The sequence below is a fragment of the Sus scrofa genome, chromosome 8 (assembly GCF_054392235.1).
Source record: "Sus scrofa isolate SSC_HxYL_T2T_F1_AM1 chromosome 8, Sscrofa_HxYL_maternal_Yorkshire_Landrace_v2.0, whole genome shotgun sequence".
NCBI lineage: Eukaryota > Metazoa > Chordata > Mammalia > Artiodactyla > Suidae > Sus > Sus scrofa.
The window spans coordinates 1,917,604-1,937,795 of record NC_139390.1 but is presented as its reverse complement, the minus strand read 5'-3'; the positions used below and the strand labels follow the sequence as shown (position 1 = coordinate 1,937,795).

Below are 20,192 nucleotides of genomic sequence, written 5' to 3'. Positions count from 1 at the left end.
GAACGAGTGCGGGCACCATACACTCGCAGGTATCTAGTTCTGAGCCACGATAAAGCGCACATGGAAACAGGGGATTTAGGAGTTCCCATCATGGCACAGCGGAAACAAATCCAGCTAGGAACCATGAGGGTGCGGGTTCAATCCCTGGCCTCACTCAGGGGGTTGAGGATCCAGTGCTGCTGTGAGCTGTGGTGCAGGTCACAGACGAGGCTCAGATCCCACGTTGCTGTGGCTGTGGTGTAGGCCAGTAGCTGTAACTCCAATTGGATCCCTAGCCTGGGAACCTCCATATGTGGCCCTAAAAAGAAAAAAGACAAAAAAAAAAAAGAAAAGAAAGACAGACACAGAGGATTTAACAGGCAGAAGACTGAAATGCTTGACTGAAAGGCAAAATCCACCATAAAGCCGCACATTCAACCGGCACTCTCACTGGAGAGCTCTCACTGGCTGTGTCTGACGGCACGGCTGTGGCTTCTGGAATTCCCAGCTTCAGCTGGCCCTGAAAGCTGTCAAGGGCCACGAGAAAACCTCTGTACTTCGGTAATTTACGCTTCAATCACCAACGAATAGTTACAACCCTAAACACACCCAAGCGACTGCGAAAATGGCAACCCTGTTTAAAAGCATTTCTGCAAAATGACCCCCAGTGAAGGCCGTCCCTCCCTCTTTGCTTCTTCTCACCCTGCCCTTCTTCCTCCTAAGGAGATGGGAACTGCAGGCCCTGAGACTCTCAGTTCCAGCCATGATGCTTAAGACACAGCAGTTGACAGACAAAGAGCCCCTCTGACGGGAGGGTGAATGCGACAATACACTCCCCTTGGCAGCACAGAGCCTGCACCTCCACCAAGGCTTAGTGGAGTCCGACATGATGCCGGGACAGAAATACCCTGAAATGCGTCAACTCTTCCTGTTAAAACCTCAGGATTTAGAAGAGAACTGGTATACAAAAAAAATTCGGAGTTGGCGTCGTGGCTCAGTGGTAACAAACCTGATGAGTATCATACCACGAGGACGCAGGATCAATCCCTGGCCTCGCTCAGTGGGTAAGGATCTGGCGCTGCCGTGAGCTGTGGTGTAGGTCGCAGACATGGCTCGGATCTGGGGTTGCTGTAGCTGTGGTGGAGGCCGGCGGCTGCAGCTCTGATTAGACCCCTAGCCTGGGAACCTCCATAAGCCGCCAGTGTGGCCCTGAAAAGACAAAAATACAAAAATACAAAAAAAAAAAAAAAAAAACCAACCAAGAACATTCAAAGGATCACAGACCATGGTAAGTGGGATTTCTTCTAGGGATGTGAGGATGGTTTGACATCCATAAATCAATGTTAACAAAATGAAGAATAAAAACATGATCATCTCAATAGATGCAGAAGAAGCATTTGACAAAGTTCAACACCCGTTTATGACTGAAACTCCAGGATGCACCTCAGCGTAGCAAAGGCCACATGAGACAAGCCCACGGCTCACATCATGCTCGATGGTAGAGAGCTGAAAGCTCTTCCTCTAAGATCAGGAACAAGAGCAGGATGCCCACTACCCGCTTTCACTCGACAGAGTATGGGGAGTCCTAGCCACAGCAATTAGGCAAGAAAAAGAAATACAAGGCATTCAGATCAGAAAAAAGTAAAACTGTCACTACTTGCAGATACAGGATACCATCCACAGAAAACTCTGAAGAGTCCACTTAAAAACTGTTAAAAGTAATCAATGAATTCAGTAAAGCTGCAGGGTACAAAATCAATACACAGAAATCCGTGGTATTTCTATACTCTAGCAACACGCTATCAGAAAGAGAAATTAAGAAAACAATCCCAAAGCTCCCGTCATGGCTCAGTGGTAATGAACCTGGCTAGGATCCCTGAGGATACGGGTTCAATCCCTAGCCTTGCTCAGTGGATTAAGGATCCAGCGTTGCCATGAGCTGTGGTGTAGTTCACAGATGTGCCTCGGATCTGGTGTTGCTGTGGCTGTGGCATAGGCTGGCAGCTGTAGCTCCAACTGGATACCAAGCCTGGAAGCTTCCATATGCCATGGGTGCAACCCTAAAAAGCAAAAAAGAAAAAGAGAGAGAGAGAAAGGAAGGAAGGAAGGAAGGAAGGAAGGAAGGAAGGAAGGAAGGAAAAACAATCCCATTTACAACTGCATCAAAAAAAAAAAAATACATTGGAAATTTAATCAAGGAAGTGAAAGACCTGTACACTGAAAACTATAAAACACTGATGAAACAAAAGAAGACACAAATAAATGGAAAGATATTCTATGCTCATGGACTGAAATAATGAATATTGTTAAAATGTCCATACTACCAAAAGCAATCTACACATTCAATGCACGCTTATTCAAATTCCAATGGCATTTTTCATAAAACTTGAACAAAAAATTCTAAAATTTGTATGGAACTACAAAAGACCCTGAAATAGCCAAAGCATTTGAGAAAGAACAAAACTGGAAGTATTATGATCTGATTTCAAACTACACTACAAAGCTATAATAATCAAAGCAGAATGGCACTGACATAAAAACAGACAGACAGATCAGTGGAACAGAACAGAGAGCCTAGAAATAAACCTATGCTCATACGACAGTTTAAGCTTTTTATTTTATTTTATTGTCTTTTTAGGGCCACACCTGAGGCATATGGAGGATCCCAGGCTAGGGGCTGAATCAGAGCTGCAGCTGCAGGCCTACACCACAGCCACAGCAACCTCAGTTCCAGGAAAAGATGCTTCCTTGCCTACAATACACACACATTACTAGAGGTCTTGATAATGTATTTGACAACAGAAAGCCCTGAGAACTATATGTGGCACTTTAGTGTGTTATAAGTACCACTGATCTATGTAAATGGTCTTTACTGATACATTTATTATTGAGTGAGGGACAGATATGAATCAAATCACCAAATAAATGTCAAATTACAGCCTCAACATGTCTCAAAAGAGAGGCAGAGGTTGGGGTGGGAGCAGACAGTGAGACTTCACCAACTGAAGAGAAATCAGGAGGCTTTCGTGAGGAAGTACTGATTGGGCTAAGAACCCAGAAGCAATGAGTTTCCCATATCTGCTAGTATATGGAGAGAAATCAAGAAGCTCTAAGTTAACGCTAGAAAGCTTGCAAAAAAAAAAAAAAAAAAAAAATCAATATTATAAAGCCAATGACTGCCAACTCCAGAATGACCCTCCCTTCCGTAGGGGTCACCCACGCCCCCGTCCACACTTCCGGTATCTCTATTTCCCTCCAGAGCAACCTTCCTGACTGCCCTAAAAGTCACTTTAAATGCTCCTCTTCCAGGATCTTCTGTCCTTGATTTTAACTTAGCAAACTTCCAAGCCAATAAAAAAGCTGAAAGAATAATCAGTGAAGAGTCGCATACGCTTTACCGAGATTCGTCTACCAGTGTGGTGCCACCTTTGTGCTCAGGCATGCAATCTACACACACTACACGTCTGCACCTACACACACACCACACACGCCCTCTACACGTGCACACACTACACACTTGCACTTACTCCATACACACACAAGTGCACACACACTCTACACACCTGCACATACACACTCTACACTGGCATTTTTTTGGCTACGCCATTAGTTATCTGCAGGTGAAAAGACTTCACCCCTACATGCCTCACCAGGTGTCTCCCCCTAGAACTACTTATAACCAAAAGCTACAGGTTTTGAAGAGGTGACAAGAAACGTACCTTGTGGTGCCCATGATGGCCTTTCTGGCGGTGTCGCCCCACCCCCAGGTCCAGAATGTAATCAAGGACACAAAACTGCACTCGTGTGTCACACTCTTACGTCTTTTCCCACAGGCACAGTTTGCCATCCTCCATGACACTGACACTTCATCAGACTGGGGTCAGCCCTCTGTTTCCTCTTGAACCCACTCCAGGCTGGCCTCTGCCCTCACTGCCCACCACAGGTCAAAAGGCAGAGGAGGAGGAACGTGGCGGGGGAGCAGAGCAGCACTGGCTGGGGTGTCCATTGGGGAACCGGACGCCTCTACCCACTAACGCCTGCTGGGATCAGCAGCTAAGTCAGCACCCGCCCCACCCACTCTTGCCCGGAACAACTCAACCCTGGGCATCCCTAAGAGTCTGCTGGGGAGACTGGACACACAAGAGCCCAGGCCCCCAGCCCTGGAACGCCCAGCCCCTAGCCCCACAGTGGACTGGAACAAGCCCCTTGGTTGCTCTGAGGCACAACGTCAGGGCCTCAGGGTCTCAGGGCTCAGAGCACAGTCCCTGGACCAGAGCACTGGCCTCGCCCAGGGGCCTGGCAGAAAGGCAGCTATTTGCTGAAGGAGAATCTGATGGTATCCAGCTCCCCAGGTGCTGTGCATGCGCAGAGCAGAAGCACTGGAGCAGAGGACACGGCGCCTCTGGTCCCGACCCCCACATGCTTCGGTCCTCGTGCCAGGCTCTCGAAGCCTCTCGGCTGCTTCCACATGCATCCTCCTCGTCACTGTCAGCACCTGGGCAGGAACCAGCGGTCCTGCTCGCTCTGCGCTGCCACACGGCACGGCACAGAGCAGAGGTGTAACAGTGCCTGCTCACATCAGCCTCTTCACCTGAGAGCAACAGGCTGGCCGGCGTGGGCCCCGCGCCCTCAGCTGGCCAGCCCCTCCAGCTCACCCCTACAGCCCTTGCAGCCTCTTATTCCCAGAGCTTCCTCTTCTGGCCACGGGCTCTGGAGTCTTCCAGACACTGCACTAAGGACTGAGCCCAGGGGTGGGCATCAAGCTTTTATCTCACCTACGTGCAGATGTCTGAGAAGAGAATGCTTAGAAATGGAGACTTAAACCTCATCACTTTTTGCAAAAAGAAGGCCACCCACAATCAGATGCTTACTTTGCGAAAGACAGAAAAGAGGGTATTTCTAAGTAGTTCTGAAATGCTGCTAATTACCCCATTATAGAAGAATAACCAGAACCACATTTAACTTATAATGAAGTTAAGATGTTGCAACATGTCTGGCTCTGGAGACAATTTAAGGACGAGAACCCAGCTGGAGGGCACAGCATGACAAGAGTGTCCCGTGAGAGGGGACACTGCCAAAGACCCTGTGGAAGAAAGCACACGTGGAGAGTTCCCGTTGTGGGGCACCGGAAACGAACCCAACTAGGATCCATGAGGATGCCGGTTCGATCCTTGGTCTCGCTCAGTGGGTCAGGGATCTGGCGTGGCTGTGGCTCTGGCGTAGGCCAGCAGCTGCAGCTCCGATCAGACCCCTAGCCTGGGAACCTTCATATGCCACGGGTGTGGCCCTAAAAAGCCAAAAAAGAAACAAAGAAGCCACCCGTGAGAAGCAGCGGCTCTCAGGAACGCCTGTCGTCGGACTACATCTTCTCACAACGGAGTGTCCATGAAAGAGGGACGGACGTGCGGCAGAACCTCTAAGCCTCGTGACAGCTGGCCAGGGCCCAGCCCACGGAGCCAGGGCCTCGGGGAGCGAGCGCTCGTACCTGGGGGTCTGCTGCACCTCTGCCCACCAGCGGTAGTCGGTGTGGCTGACGAGCAGCAGGATCTGACACCAGAGCAGCACGAGGGCCGGGTGGGTGGGGACCATGGCGCGCACCCAGGCGTTCAGGCGCTCCAGGCCGTAGAAGGCGCCGTCCGCGCCGTCCGTGAGCAGTCTGGAGGCAGCTGCCGTGACTCTCCGGAACATCCCTGGGAACAAACCAGAAAGAAAACTCACTCCGGGGAATGTCTTGGTTGCTGACCGTGGAGCTCCGTGAGGCTCTTCCGCGAAAGCCGTGCTCAGGACCTTCCCTACGTGGACGCGATCAGAGCAGCTGGCACGGGGGAAACTCCCACTTGACATTCGGCTTCTGAACGGGGCAGCCACGGAAGCGGTGTTCCTGCCCGCCCACGTGTGCCCACCGGCGAGACCAGGCTCTCCACGAGCCCCGCGCCAGGGCCTCCCTGGTGCTGGCAGCGGCCAGTGCTCAGCTCCTCAGGCCGCTGTACCCACGACCCAGGGCTCCGCGGACTTGAGCCGCAGCCGCGTGGGCGGGAGGGCGGGGCCGGGCCGGGCCGCAGGCTCCTGAGGGCGCCCCCACGGGGCAGGACACCCAGCTCGGCCCCCCACGTCCCAGCCAGGCCCCGCCCCAAAGTCTCTCCCCAGCATCCTCCTCGGGACCTGGAAAGATGCCCTGGAACTCACGACTTGGTTCTCCCCTCGCCAGGCCTACGTGGACACGAGGCCGGCGCCACACGCCTGTCTCTTCACCGCACCACGGCTGCACACAGGCCAGTCCTCGTCCCAGGCCCTCGGAGACATGGGCACACGTGAAGCACTCGGACAGGAGCTGGCATCACGCTGAGTCAAAATCTTACTTCCCATCTAAATTTCAACACACCCAAACACAAAAGGGTCCTAAAACAGGCAAAAATAGACTCTCTGCTTCACGACTGGTGACACCGACAACTGGAGGCACGGGGGGGCGGGGGGCTGGCAGAAGCCCGCCCGGCAGAGCCACCCCACGGAGAGCTTCCCAGGATCACCTTCGCCCCGCCCGTCTCCTGGGTTCTCGACGTCACTGCGGCTTCCGCACGGCCGCCCTCAGCCCGCCAGCCCTGGCCGGTCTTCCTCTTGATTTTCTCCATGAATCTCGTATGTCCAGTTTCACTGATTTCTGCTCTAATTTACTTCTTTCCCTCTTCTTTTTTTTTTTTTTTTTTTTCTTTTTGCCATTTCTTGGGCCACTCCCGCGGCATATGGAGGTTCCCAGGCTAGGGGTTGAATCGGAACTGTAGCCGCCGGCCTACGCCAGAGCCACAGCAACGCGGGATCCGAGCCGCGTCTGCAACCTACACCACAGCTCACGGCAACGCTGGATCGTTAACCCACTGAGCAAGGGCAGGGACCGAACCCGCAACCTCATGGTTCCTAGTCGGATTCGTTAACCACTGCGCCACGACGGGAACTCCCTTTCCCTCTTCTTACTTTGGATGTAATTGCTCTCTTAGTTTCCTACGGTGGAAGTTCACATCACTGATTTTAGATCTTTATTTTTTCATTTTTGGCTGTGCCTGCAGCATGCGGCCATTCCCTGGCCAGGGACTGAACTTGTGCCACAGCAGCAACAAGGCCAGATCATGGGCCTCTTACCACGTGGGCTCCTGGCAGGGTCGTGGACACCAGGAAGGAGGAGGAGCTGCGCCAAAGGAAGCCTGGGGCCAGGCCGTGGCGCGGGGCCCGAGACCGCAGCTGTGGAGCTTTACGCACAGGCAGCAGGAGCCGAGGGTGGAGCTGCGGTCGAGGCGGCTGAGCATCGAGGCTCAGGCTTTAAAATCAGGCTGGGGCTCTGCCACGACGACCCTGCCACACGTCCTACACCCGTGGCGCTCTGGTCTCCTGTGTGTACAACGGAATTGAGAGCAGTAGCTGCTCACAGGCTGCAACGGGACAAAGCATACAGCCCAAGTGAAGGGCGAGGACAGCGTCCTAACAAGCAGGAAAGAAGGGTGGGCAGAGGGGACAGGAACTTAGGGGGGACAACGACACTGCCGACCATGTCACAAGAGGAGGAAGGCGGGGCAGACCAGCTATGCCAGGTGTGAGTCCAACCTTAAGTGTGAGTATGAGGGGCCGGCAGGACAAGCGGCATGTCTGAAGGAGGATGGACCCGAGAGACTAAGGTGGCCAGAGTAGTGACAGGACCTGGGCAGTTACAAGAGTCCCCTCGGCAGCAGTAACCCAGACAGGTCACAAGGCAGTGGTGCCATCGGGGGGAGAGAGGCAAGGGGAGGGGGCCCGAGAGGCGGAGGGAGGAGAGGAGAACAGAGAGGCTACGGACAGAAACCAGAGCCCAGGACACTCAGCGGACAAAAGACAGTCCCTTCAATAAACGTGCTGGGAAAATCAGCCCTTCACGTGCACAAGAATGAAACCAGAGCCCTATCTTACAGGGCTCACGAAACAAACTCAAAATCAATTAAAGACTTGAATGCAAGACCCGGAGCCATAAAAGTCCAGAAGAAAACACCGTGGGAAGCTCCCTGACATCAGTCTTGGCAAGGATTTTTGGAGCTGGACATGCAAATAGCCAAGGGCACATGACAAAGAGCTTAACATCCTTCATAATCAGGAAAACACATGCAAAACCACACAGAGATCCCACTGCATGCCCATCAGAGTGGCCATCACTAAAGGACAAGAAATGATCAACGCTGACGAAGACGTGGAGCAAAGGGAACACGTGCACACTTCTGGTGGGAACGTAAGTTGGTGCGGCCACTGGAAAATAGCACGGAGAGCTCCTCCAAAAACGGAAACTTGAACGCCGTGTGAGCTGGCAACCCTGAGGGTACAGATCTGAACAAAGTGAAATCGCCAACCCAGAGAAAGGTATCGGCACTCCCACGGTCACTGCAGCTCTGTCCACAACAGCTAAGATGGGAGACGACCCGCGTCTACTGAAGGATAAACGGATAAAGATGATACCGCACACACACAGAAAACCGTGAATGGAAATACTACTCAGCTATACAAAACAAAATCCTGCCACGTGCAGCAACACGGGTAGACCCTGAAGGCACTACGCTAAGAGAAGCAGTGAGAAAAAGACGACCCCTGCGTGATCTCACTCACACACGAAATCTGAAACAGCACAGATACCGCGATCCCACGGACGGCCGCCAGAGCTGAGGGGTCGGGCAGCAGGGGAACGGGTAAAAGTGGCCAAAAGACACAAGCAACTCCCAGGAACACAATGGGATCGACTCAAGAAAACTCAGCTGAAGCCGAAGGCAGGACAGGACCGTAGGGGAGCTCTCAACGTCAACTGCCCCAGACGGGAGGCCACGCGCACCTACCCAGGGTCCCCGACTTTACCGTCCGGCAGGGAGAAGGCCCTCCCGGAAGCCCAGCCAACCCGACTGCAGCAGCCCAACCACCGGGCGGCCTCCACGCTCTGGCCCCTCGGCTCCTGCGATGGACTCTGGCTGTCACAGCTCCTCCCAAGCCCCCCTTTCCCTAAGAAGGCAAGTTCCCAGTCCTTGTTCTGGATCTGCCTGCGGCCTGCTGTTGTTTGCATATTCCGAATTGCAATTCCTCTGCTATTTCCAAATAAACTCACGTTTGCTGGTGACATAACCAGCCGTGACCACGGCTGACAGAAGGTAGCTCTGTGGGTGTGCCGCTCAGCAGGACGCCTGCGGGCAGCACCACTGTGCCCTGTATCTGAACGCTGCTAAGGGAACAGACCTCACACCACGAAGAAAAATAGTTTGGAACTCGGTGAGGTGATGGATGTTGGCTGAACCCCCTGTGGTGATCATCTCACAAAACACATCATTAGGCCGCCCCCCCCCGGACCTTGCACAGTTAGGAGTATGTCACAGCTCAGTGAAGCTGGGGGAGGACAGAAAGTCACACACACACAGCTGAGGCTGGAAAGAGGCGCCTATCGGGAGGTCAAGCAGCAAGGGAGGCTCCGCAGGAGACTGTCCACAGAATCGGGCTGCGGGGCCGGGGACGCCCACCGGTGCCGCCTGCAGAGGCATTTCTGGTAACGCGATCAGGAGGCAAACAGCTGAGGAAGCAAAGAAGAGCTCTCGACGCGCCAGCTATAAAGGGCTGACAGTCATTTGGACAAGACACCCACGTCCTGCAACACGACCACATGGGGTACGCCACGCGGACTGCGTGAGCAGGTGCAGCAGACACTCGCAGACACACGGGAGGCGCCGATCGTGGGAGAAGCAGACACAAGAGGGGGTGGGTGGGGACAAACCCCAGCCTCACTCAAGCACGAATCCGAGTTAACGTCCATCTTATCACTGGAGGAAGACCCACTGTTATCACTCTTTCCTCGTAATCCCTTTGGCCCATCCGTCAAGTGGGGACACAGACCCTGTGGAAGGTGGGAGAGCTCTGCCTGCAGGGAGGGAGCGAGACGAGAGGGTCGGGAATGACGGGCGGCGGCGTGAGCATCAGATGGCGGAGAGGGGCGCGTGGCAGAGACTGGAGAACACGCGGGCTGTCGGGAAGCCTCACTGCGGCCATGGGCCACAGGACCTCTGCCCAGCCATGCCTGCGACCAAGGGACACTGTCAGCCCTAACCCTCGGGCTCCACCTCCTGCTTCTACCTGGTCTGTCTCAGGGGAGAGGCTGGGGAGCGGTTACCCAGAATTCAAAAAACGGGACCAGGCATCCCCCTTGGCGATTGTGTCTATGCTGCACTGATCGGAAAGAGGCAAACGACTGTGGGACTCACCCCCCTTGTCCCCAGAGAGGACCGAAAGTTAGAGGTCAAGGCCGTTATTCAGACGAATTCCTGTTTCAAAAAATAATACTTGAAAAGGCCTCGATTTCCCGTGGAAGGTAAAAGTTTTTGTCTAAGCAAGGCGTAAACAGCAATTACCAACCTCAGAGGCTAAAGGCCCCTTATTCACATAAAAGCACAAGACGATTTCGATTTTATCTCACATCCAACGCAGCAATTCTGCCCCCTAGTGTCTAAAAGAAATGCCGTCAAGATCGACAAGACGGAAACGGACTCTTACACACACCCGTGCACCCTTACCTACAAATCCTCAACCATGTCCAGAGACACAAGGGGTGAGATCCAGATGCCCTGACACCCAGCCCGGGCTCCTGAGCAGAGTGTGGCCTCTCAGTGCAGCGGTCCACGCTCGGCTGCTCAAGTTTAACTGAAATGAGATCACGTACAAAGCTCCTCGGTCCCAGCGGCCACATTCCCAGGGCCCAAAGGGCACAGGCGGGTGGAGCAGCTGAACTGGCGCCGCCACATCGCAGGACGCTGGCCTGGGCAGCGCTGCGACCAACTCCGAAAGCCCTCCCCGACTCTGGGGAGAGGGAGAGGAAGGCAGAGCAGCGGGGAGCGAAATCCTCTCACCGGTGCCGGAGGCCAGAGGGCGGGGCCTTATCCAGGGACGCAGAAGGCGGTCCTGAGAGATGAGCCAGCAGCCTTCCGGTGTCAGGTCCAAGCCAACCGACGGCAAATACTAAGTAACCAACATACTAAAAAGTGCTCCCTGTTCACACGGCGGAATTATTTCTGAACCTTCACGCTTATTACATGGGTCAGTGGAGCATAAACCAAAGGCCTTCAAAAAGAAGGCTGTTTGGATGTTGAGTAAACAAGGTGCCTGAAGCCACACTCCGTTATCAGAAGCGAATTTTAGCCAGGGCGCTGTGCCGAGGGAGACAGCAGTTACGGGAAGCAGCCACGGAGGGGCACTGCCCCAGCCTCCAGGCCACAGGAGACGCGGGCCCTGACGGCCTCCTCAGCCGCCCGCCCCCGGGAGCCCTCGCCCCTCAGGCTCCCAGCGGCTCGCAGCAGGAACACTCTGGCCTCCGGCAGCCTCCACGGAGAACCTGCCCTGGCCGCCCAGTCCTGTGCTTTCACTTCCCCCTCAGGAGGTACCAAGGCGCATGGTGACGTGTCTGTATCAGCTGCTCCACTGGACTCAGCCCCACAGAGGCGGGAATCACATCAGCTCGACGGCTGCCTCTCCCCCGTGGAAGTGCTGCCCACCTCACCTGGCCCAGGCCGGCCAGGCCCCCAGGGGCTCCCACGCCACCCACAGCACTCACACGGGGCGGGGACCACAGGCGGCCAGAGGCCGCCCTTCCTGCCGGGCGGAGGGAGCCCATCAGAGAGCAAAGCCACCACGGGAGAGAGAGCCGAACACCGACTTTCAAGATGCGGCAACACGACTCAACCACCAGAGGCACCACAGCTGGAGACGGCACCTGCCCCCCACCTCCAAGAGCTCAAACCATAACCCCTCTGGCTCTGGTGGAGGAGAGTCCTAGCCCTGCACCTAAAGCTGCCAAGCACAAACCATGCCATGGTGTGCAGACTCCACCCCATCAGCGGCTGGCGTCCGCTGCCTCCGTCAACTCGGGTCTCGCCGTTGGCCCCGTCTGGTTACCTCCGCGGCCTCCAGTTTGCCTTCTGTCAGCTTCAGATATTACTGCACAACCCTCACAGCACCTAGGCGAGGTCCCCGTGCCCCTTCCAAGTTCCTTTCTTGCCCTGCCTTCCGCCTGCAAGTGAAGTTGGTCAGCTTCCCTTCCGTATTTGGCAGAACGGCAGTCACTTCGCGCCGTTCCACAACCATAATCAAGTAAACAACCTTCAACGTCGTCCTCACACGTTAACTGAGAGCGGAAAATCAAAGCGCACTTGCGTCACGACTACGTCAACAGTTTTCGAAGCCAGGAAGCCCCTAAGGATGACGTCTCCTTCCACGGGGCCTTGCTCGGGACCCCAGAGCCACCTGAAGGAGAATCTTTTTATTTTATTTTTTAAATTACTTCGCTTTTTTTTAGGGCCGCACCGGCAGCATATGGGAGTTCCCAGGCTAGGGGTGGAATGGGAGTTCCCAGGCTAGGGGTGGGAGTTCCCAGGCTAGGGGTGGAACAGGAGCTGCCGGCCTACGCCACAGGCACGCAGGCCCTGAGCCACATCTCACAGCAATGCTGGATCCTTAACCCACTGAGTGAGGCCAGGGATCGAACCCGTGTCCTCGTGGTTCCTAGTCGGGATGGTTGACCGCTGAGCCACAAAGGGAACTCCAAAGGAGAATCTCTTTAACGTCAAGGCCTCAATCAGATCAGCTCTTGTAAATCAACCATGTTTTGATTTGCTTCATGTCTGGACCATAACTTCCCTGCTGTTTGTTTTTCCTAGAGATTAGAATTGCTTTTCTTGCTGAGAGAAAAAGATACGTCCGTCTTCCAGATTCTTGCTTATTTTATCTAAAGTCTTACTTTCATCTAAAGTCCTCCATGTTCTTGGGAGTTCCTGTTGTGGCTCAGTGGTTAATGACTCCGACTAGGAACCATGAGGTTGCAGGTTCAATCCCTGGCCTCACTCAGTGGGTGATGGATCTGGTGTTGCCGTGAGCTGTGGTGTAGGTTGCAGACGTGGCTCAGATCCTGCGTTGCTGTGGCTCTGGCGTAGGCCGGCGGCTACAGCTCGGATTGGACCCCTAGCCTGGGAACCTCCATATGCTGTGGGTGCGGCCCTAAAAAAACAAAAAGACAAAACAAACAAACAAACAAACAAAAGAGTCATACCTCTTGAAAAGGCCCTACCGTGGGCTGGCTGCTTCCTACGCTTTTGCTACCAGGCCTGGGATCCTGGCACTTCTCTCTGGAGTGTACCATCTTTTCTAACCCACAGTCATATGTAAAGGTAAGCGAAAATTTTGACCTTCCGAATCTTTGAAACGGGAAGAAGATCCCAGGTTTACTGTCTTCACCCGCAGAGAATTTTCAAGTACCCACTGAGCAGAGCCGGGCTTGCCCTGGGCAGCACGGTTCCTCCTCCCTGAGAGGCGCAGCCGGGGTGTACAGGTGAGTGCGATGCACCTACCAGACTTGAAGATGTGGATCAGGCACATGAGCAGCGTGCCCAGCTCCTGGCAATAGAAGGTATGCTGCTGCTCGCTCACTTCCACCCGCAGCCGCTTGGTGACGATGTCTTCCAGGAGGATGCCCACCAACTGGAGCAGAAACCTGCAGAGGACGGGAGAGGGCGCCGATGAGGCCGCAGCCACCGCAGAGGCTCCTGAGAGCGATGTGTGCGGGAGACCCCGGTGCAGGAGCATGCGAGGGAGGGGCCTGCTCGGCACCACCCCGGACGCAGCCCTGCCCCTCTGCCTCCCACTCCCTCACTTAGGAGGCGGCGGTCATACCACCTGCCGTGGCTGTCAGGGGGATGAAATGACCTGTAGGGTTTCTCTAAAGCTTGACAAAGCCACCACAGGCGTTTCACCTCTCACCACTCAGCCACCTGCTAAATGGAGCGGCCACAGGCTGCCCTGCTAAAGCTGCAGACAAAGCGGGGCCATCCGGGCTCCCTCTGTGACTTTATCTCCACGAGCACAATGGCAGCTCAACCAATGACCAGCCAAGGTCAGCAACCCGGCAGGAGGGAGCGCATTCTCGGAACGGCTCCCAGGACGCTCGCCCAAGGTTCCGGCTCTGCCTCAGTGCACGCCTGAGTCCACCAGGTACCCACACCCGTCCCGCGGCAGGCCCCGCCCTGCAGAGGTTCCAAGCATCCAAGGGCGGAGAGCACGAGGGGAGCGCGGCAGGAGAGGCTGTGACTGCTGACGGAGTGCAGGGCGGCCAGCACTCGGTGGGGCAAAGTGATGGTCGCACGTTCTCCGGAGGCCACGCACGCCCTTAGCGCCTGCCCCACCACGGCCACGGGGGACCGCGTGCAGTCTCTCGGGAGGGGCTGGGACAGGATGTGACAGGGTGAGCAGAGGAGGAGGACCGAGGGCGGGAGGCGAGGCGGGCTGGGCGAGGAACTACCCCGACAGCCCTCCCCGCCCAACCTGCGGGGCTGGAGCAGACTCACTGGCCCCAAGCTGCAGGACAGCGTGGGGACACAGCAGGGCCACGGCTCCGAGGCAGAGCGTACCTTGAAAAGGTTTCTTCCGGCAGATTCTTCCCCTGTCTCCCCTCGCTGTGCTCCTCCGGGGCTGAGTCACTGTTCCCGCCTCTTAGCCGGATGATCATCGGGCAGGAGATCAAGCTCGGGGAGAAGGAGAGCTCCTGAATCCGGGACAGCACGATGTCCTCCGTTGACTGGGAGATGAGCACCCTCAGGATGGCCAGGATGCCCGACACCCAGAGCTGGACGGTGCTCACAGCGGCCTGCGGGGGAAGCGAGCGACCGCTGCAGACAAGGGGCCGCAGGACCGCCTGCCTGCCAATTCCACTTAGGAAAACTGCCTGATTTCACCCTTCTGCCACGAAACCTCTCCATCCCTGGCCCTCACAGTGCGGGCCCAGGCGAGCAGCATCAGCAGCCCCGGGAACCCGTTTCAGGGCACAGTCTCAGGCCCCACCCTGGCCTCTGCAGGTCCCGGGGACCGGGACGCCCCTCTGGACCTCAGCCTGAACCCGAGGAACCGCCCGGAGGCCAGACACTCACCAGCGAGTCTGGAGTGAGAAACATAGTCCGCAGCAGCATGTCCACGGGGCGGAGGGAGGAGGGGGCCAGGACCTCAAACAGCGTGTTCAACACCCCGAGGGCGTCGTGCGAGTCGATGTGCATCTGGTGCAAAGACACGTCACAGCCGTTTGCCAAGGGGAGCGCCGCCTACGCCGCCCCTGACGCCGCCCCCGCCACCGTCACCGCCACTGCCACCACCGCCCGTCAGCAGCAGCCCGCACTCGCATGCGTTTTCATTTTAGTAGGGAACCAAGAAAACGTGTCATAGAACCACCCCGAAACAGCTAGTTTCCACAATGGAAATGCTTTCCTTTCTACTGCTATTGAACAAGCCGTACGTGCTTCTGTAAAGACGCAAATACACGAAAGGCTGGTACCACCCGGCAGCGCCCCACCACCTGCACCACGGACACGGGAGCCAGGCTCTCACGTCCCTCACACGCCCACCCCTACCCCGACGGGACAGCCCGTCTCCGCTCCTCCGTCCCCCGCACCCCCGCCCCGCCAGCTCGTAAGGAATGTTAGCAAATCCGTGGGTTTCTCCTGGCCGTCCTCCCCTTCCCTACACGTGTAGAGGGGTTTTCAAGGGGTTTTGAAACACCGTATTATAAATACCTCTGGGTTTTTCTCTTAAAAGCATAATGAAAAAAACAAACAAAAAAAAAACAAAAAAAAACAAAAAAAAAACACCCATAATGGAGAACTCCCAAGAGAACAGGTTTTAAAACCGAACATTCTGGAGTTCCCGTCGTGGTGCAGTGGTTAACGAATCTGACTAGGAACCATGAGGTTGCGGGTTCGGTCCCTGCCTTTGCTCAGTGGGTTAAGGATCCGGCGTTGCCGTGAGCTGTGGTGTAGGTTGCAGACGCGGCTCGGATCCCGCGTTGCTGTGGCTCTGGCGTAGGCTGGAGGCTACAGCTCCGATTAGACCCCTAGCCTGGGAACCTCCATATGCCGCAGGTGCGGCCCAAAGAAATAGCAAAAAGACAAAAAAAAAAAAAAACCCGAACATTCTTTCTAAAGGGTGCAAAATAGTCCAAATTGAATCTCCACCAAAATGCCTTCACCCCCGCCCACGGAACGCCAAGCTCAGGCCTTGGCCTCCTGCCCCATCTCCCCAGGACCAGGCTCTGCGCTGCTGCTTCTCCCCAAAGCCCTCCGCCGGGAGGCACCTGCCCGCCCTCCTCTCACAGCCACACCTACGCCGCCAGCAGAGCCCACGGCTTCGGTGCTGCCTCCAGCCGATGGCCCCCTCCCGCCCCCCACTCGCCCCCTCCCCTCGGGCCCTGAGCCCCAAGCACACACACCCTTGCCCTCCCGGCCAGCTCCCAAGCCCACCCTGCCACCCCTTCGTAGCAGCCTGTGAAGGTTCCCCGGGTCCTCAGCCCGCAGCCCTTCCCCAGGCACCCCTTACTTCCTTCAGGTCCATGCGAACTCGCCCCCCGTCCCCCCAGGGCAGCAGAGCCCCCCGCTTCTCTGCTATGCTCAGCTCAGCGGGCATACACCTCACTAACCCACTTCTCTGTATCTGCCTCCCTCCCCCCGACTCCAGCTCAGCTTGCACTGGCTCTGTCCACAGGGTACCCACTGCCAACGCCCGGAACTGTGCCGGGCACCTTGTCCTCAACGCTGGGTGCCTCGTGCTACACAGCACAGCCACATGGCTGCCTTCCATCGTGCTCTCCTGACTACAGAAATTCTGAATGGTGGATAACTGCTGAATTATTTCCAAAGTGCTAAGGAAAAGCAGCCACAGGGCAAGTAAAAGCCAGAATGAGGTAGGCAGTGAGTGACCAGGCAAGGACACGCGCTCTGGGGTCACTTCCCAGCGGGTGCCCTGGGGACACCTTGCCCCGGGACCCGCACCTGGAGGAGACAAGACTGAGGGGCTGCCTCTTGGCCCGCGACGGCAGAGGACGGCCGTGCCATGAAGCCTCTGCGATCCGAGGCAGAGCCCGCCGCCAGCCCCGCCTCCCCCGAGAAGCTTCACCCACCCAGGGGTGCCACAGAGACTGCCAGGGCGGCAGGAGGGCGACGAACCTGCTGTCTGGCCAGCATCGGGAGGATGACGTCGGCCACCTGCCGCGACAGCCGCTTCCACTTGTCCTCGCTCTCCTTGTGGCACTGCTGCAGGACCAGGATGAGCATCTCCAGCACCTGCACGGGACGGCTCCGCTGGAAGCCCCGCCAGCCACCTGCACGGCGCGCCGGCCGCCCCGCCCGCCCAGCTGGGAGGCGCCAGGGCCCAAGCCCACGTGCCCCTGGAGGGCTGAGGAGCCACTGGGACGCGGGGGGTGGGAGAAGGGAAGAGGCCGCCGGGGGCGAGGGGGCGCGGCCCCGGAGGACCGACCGCCAGCACCGCCACGGCCTCCCACGGTCACAATCAGAGGAAAGGCGGCGGAGGAAAACCAGGTTCCTCTTCAGCTTGGGCGGAACACGAGCACAGCCCGGGCCAGACTGCTGCGCGGACACCGTCTGGCTTTTGTGAGCTTCTCGGCAAGGCTGCGCTTCCACCGAGGCAGCTGACCTCAGAGAGGGTGGAGGCGGGGGAGCCCGGGTGTGTCAGGGACCCCTCTCCTCACAGATACCTAAAGGCCTGTTTGTTTCTGTAAACACGGTTCTCCTGGCACACGGCCGCGGCGAGCATGTGACCGCAGCCATGAGCCTGCAAAGCTTGGAAGCGTCTATCCCCCGCTGGTTCACAGAGAAGGCCTGTCCACGCGATGTGGCTGCTCTCAGACAGGCGCCCCCAGAGGAGCCCCCAGGAAGCCGCCCGACTGGCCCTTCCACAGCAGCCTCTGCCCACCTGCCCGGGAGCTGACTCGAGTCAAAGACAGCACCAACCACCCCCCGACCCCGCCGCGCGCCTGGATAGGCTGGGCGCGCCGAGGCCACCAAGCCGCCCTTGGGGGTTCCCAGCAGAGCTCACCAGGCGTCAGGCCCTGGCTCTCAGACCTCTTTATGGCACCTCTGAGATCTGACTAAACACTAAGCATCTAATTAAATATTACCTAGCTTAACCAAAACAAGATGCACAAAGAAAATGTTTCTACGAGAAAAGCTTACGACTTTTAAGATTCAAAACCAAACAGCTAAGGAGCCAAAAGAAATTACCAAAGTAAGCGAGGGCTGGACAAGTGTACCAGCTACAAGAGAGGAGTCACTAAAAAGCCAGATTTCTGGGAGTTCCCGTCGTGGCGCAGTGGTTAACGAATCCAACTAGGAACCATGAGGTTGCGGGTTCGATCCCTGCCCTTGCTTAGTGGGTTAACGATCCAGCGTTGCTGTGAGCTGTGGTGTAGGTTTGCAGACGCGGCTCAGATCCCGTGTTGCTGTGGCTCTGGGGTAGGCTGGCAGCTACAGCTCCGATTAGACCCCTAGCCTGGAAACCTCCATATGCCACAGAAGCAGCCCGAGAAATAGCAAAAAGACAAAAAATAAATAAATAAATAAAAATAAAAAAATTTTTAAAAAAGCCAGATTTCTGCTTTTATCCTGCCTCAAACCATCCAAAAATTCCTGTTCCACCTTAAAGAAAATGAAGCCAGAGGCTCAAAGGAAAAGACCCTGGCCCTCTATCCACACAGTGGTAAATAAATGTGCAAATAAAGTCTTAAAATTATATCCGGTTTGAGATTTTTTTTAAAAAAAATCACTCTTCAAGACACTACCATTTGGATCCATGTTGCTGATTAATTGACTTTTGGTCCTTGTTTGGAAAAGAGGGCCTGCCTTTTACGACCTGGGGGTTGCCGGCCAGGCTGTACTGCCTTCGAGACGGATCCCCGCCAAACCGCCCCCCCCCCCCGCGTCTCCCCACCCGAGAGCCCAGGGCTGGCGTAAAGCAGCACTGGGCTGCCTGGCAGGCAGTGGCCACCTGACATTTCCCTGTGTGTCTGCGGGACGGGGAAGGGCCAGCGGCCGCCCTGCAGCCTCCTCTTACCTGATGGTACTGGACGAGCCTCAGCAGCATGGACACCACCACCTCCTTCTGGGTCTCGAGCTCTTTTCCTGCATCAGCCTTATTGGTTCCTCTTAAAACGAAGAGGTCGTGGACGATGGGCTGCAGAGCCGGAATGGCTGTGGGAACAAAGGTGTGATGGGACAGTGAGGCTTGGGAGACACGCTGGCGCCTCCAAAATGCTTCCATCATCCAGACTCGGCCTTGAGATGAAGGTGAAGGACGAGCGTCGTGAACCTGTCCGCACACCGTCACGGAGACCACGGGTCCTCCCCCGCCGCCCAACAACGGCGTGAAGTCTTTTTTAAAAATCCCCAGACAAAAAACTAGAGTTCCTGGGACATAACATGACTTCAGACACAGAGACAGAAATTCAAAATAATACAGCCTTCCAACTAGCTAAACAGCAACAGCCTATTCTCAGACGTAACCTACGAAAAGATGTACCCGACGAGAGGACAAATGCTTTTCATCTTTCCCAGCAGGCAACTTTTAACCCAAGTCCTGGACGTCCATGCTGTTTTAAGCGCCTGAACTCGCTATCTCATTAGACAAAGGTTGTCCCCCAAGTCATGTCCTTCCCCAGAACAGTCACCTTCCTCGAACAGCAACAGCCCCATGAAGAAGGGATCGGAGAGATTCCCTTCGCTGAGAAGGGTGCAGCCCGGTCACGTGACCAAGGTGCCCGCAAGGCTCACCCGCTCACCCTCAGTCACATGCCCGCACGCCTGACGACACTCCCAGATGCCAGGCCTTCCAGTACAAAGCAGTGGGCTTGGCTGCCCGTCAACCTTCTCCCACAGACCCTGTGGGCCAGGAAGCTCGGGTCCTCCCACTATCAGGCACCTGCACTTGACCTCCATCCACGGACCCCAAGTCCACGGGTACAGTCACGTGTCCCTTCGCCGAGGCATGAATCTGAGCCCTAGCGCAGCCACCATGAAGGTGTGGAAATGGAGGGGCCGAGCCCCATCACAGCCTGGCCCAGGGCTCGGTGACGGCCCCACTGCACATCCCCAACGGGGAGCTCCACGTGCGGCAGGGGTCTCGGGAGGCACCCGGATTGCAGTTCAAAAGCCTACAGATTCCTGGAGTTCCCGTCGTGGCACAGTGGTTAACGAATCCGACTAGGAACCATGGGGTTGCGGGTTGGGTCCCTGCCCTTGCTCAGTGAGTTAACTAACGATCCGGCGTTGCCATGAGCTGCGGTGTAGTTTGCAGACGCGGCTCGGATCCCGCGTTGCTGTGGCTCTGGCGTAGGCCGGGGGCTACAGCTCCGATTC

The 20,192-nt window shown here is 56.2% G+C and overlaps 1 protein-coding gene across 12 annotated transcripts in view; it reads right to left on the bottom strand.

Annotated features, from left to right (window-relative positions):
* Positions 1-20,192, bottom strand: part of HTT (huntingtin) — a 123,536-nt gene that overhangs the window by 30,926 nt on the left and 72,418 nt on the right. For all 12 annotated transcript variants that reach the window (XR_014811937.1, XR_014811935.1, XR_014811938.1 and 9 more), the window contains 6 exon segments: positions 18,892-19,028; positions 16,989-17,105; positions 14,928-15,050; positions 14,412-14,647; positions 13,356-13,498; positions 5,465-5,669 (listed from right to left, as the gene is read on the bottom strand). Coding sequence is in view for 8 of the 12 variants with exons in the window: in XM_084970912.1 (XP_084827038.1) it covers positions 5,465-5,669; positions 13,356-13,498; positions 14,412-14,647; positions 14,928-15,050; positions 16,989-17,105; positions 18,892-19,028 (961 nt within the window). In the remaining 4 variants the exon portion in view is untranslated.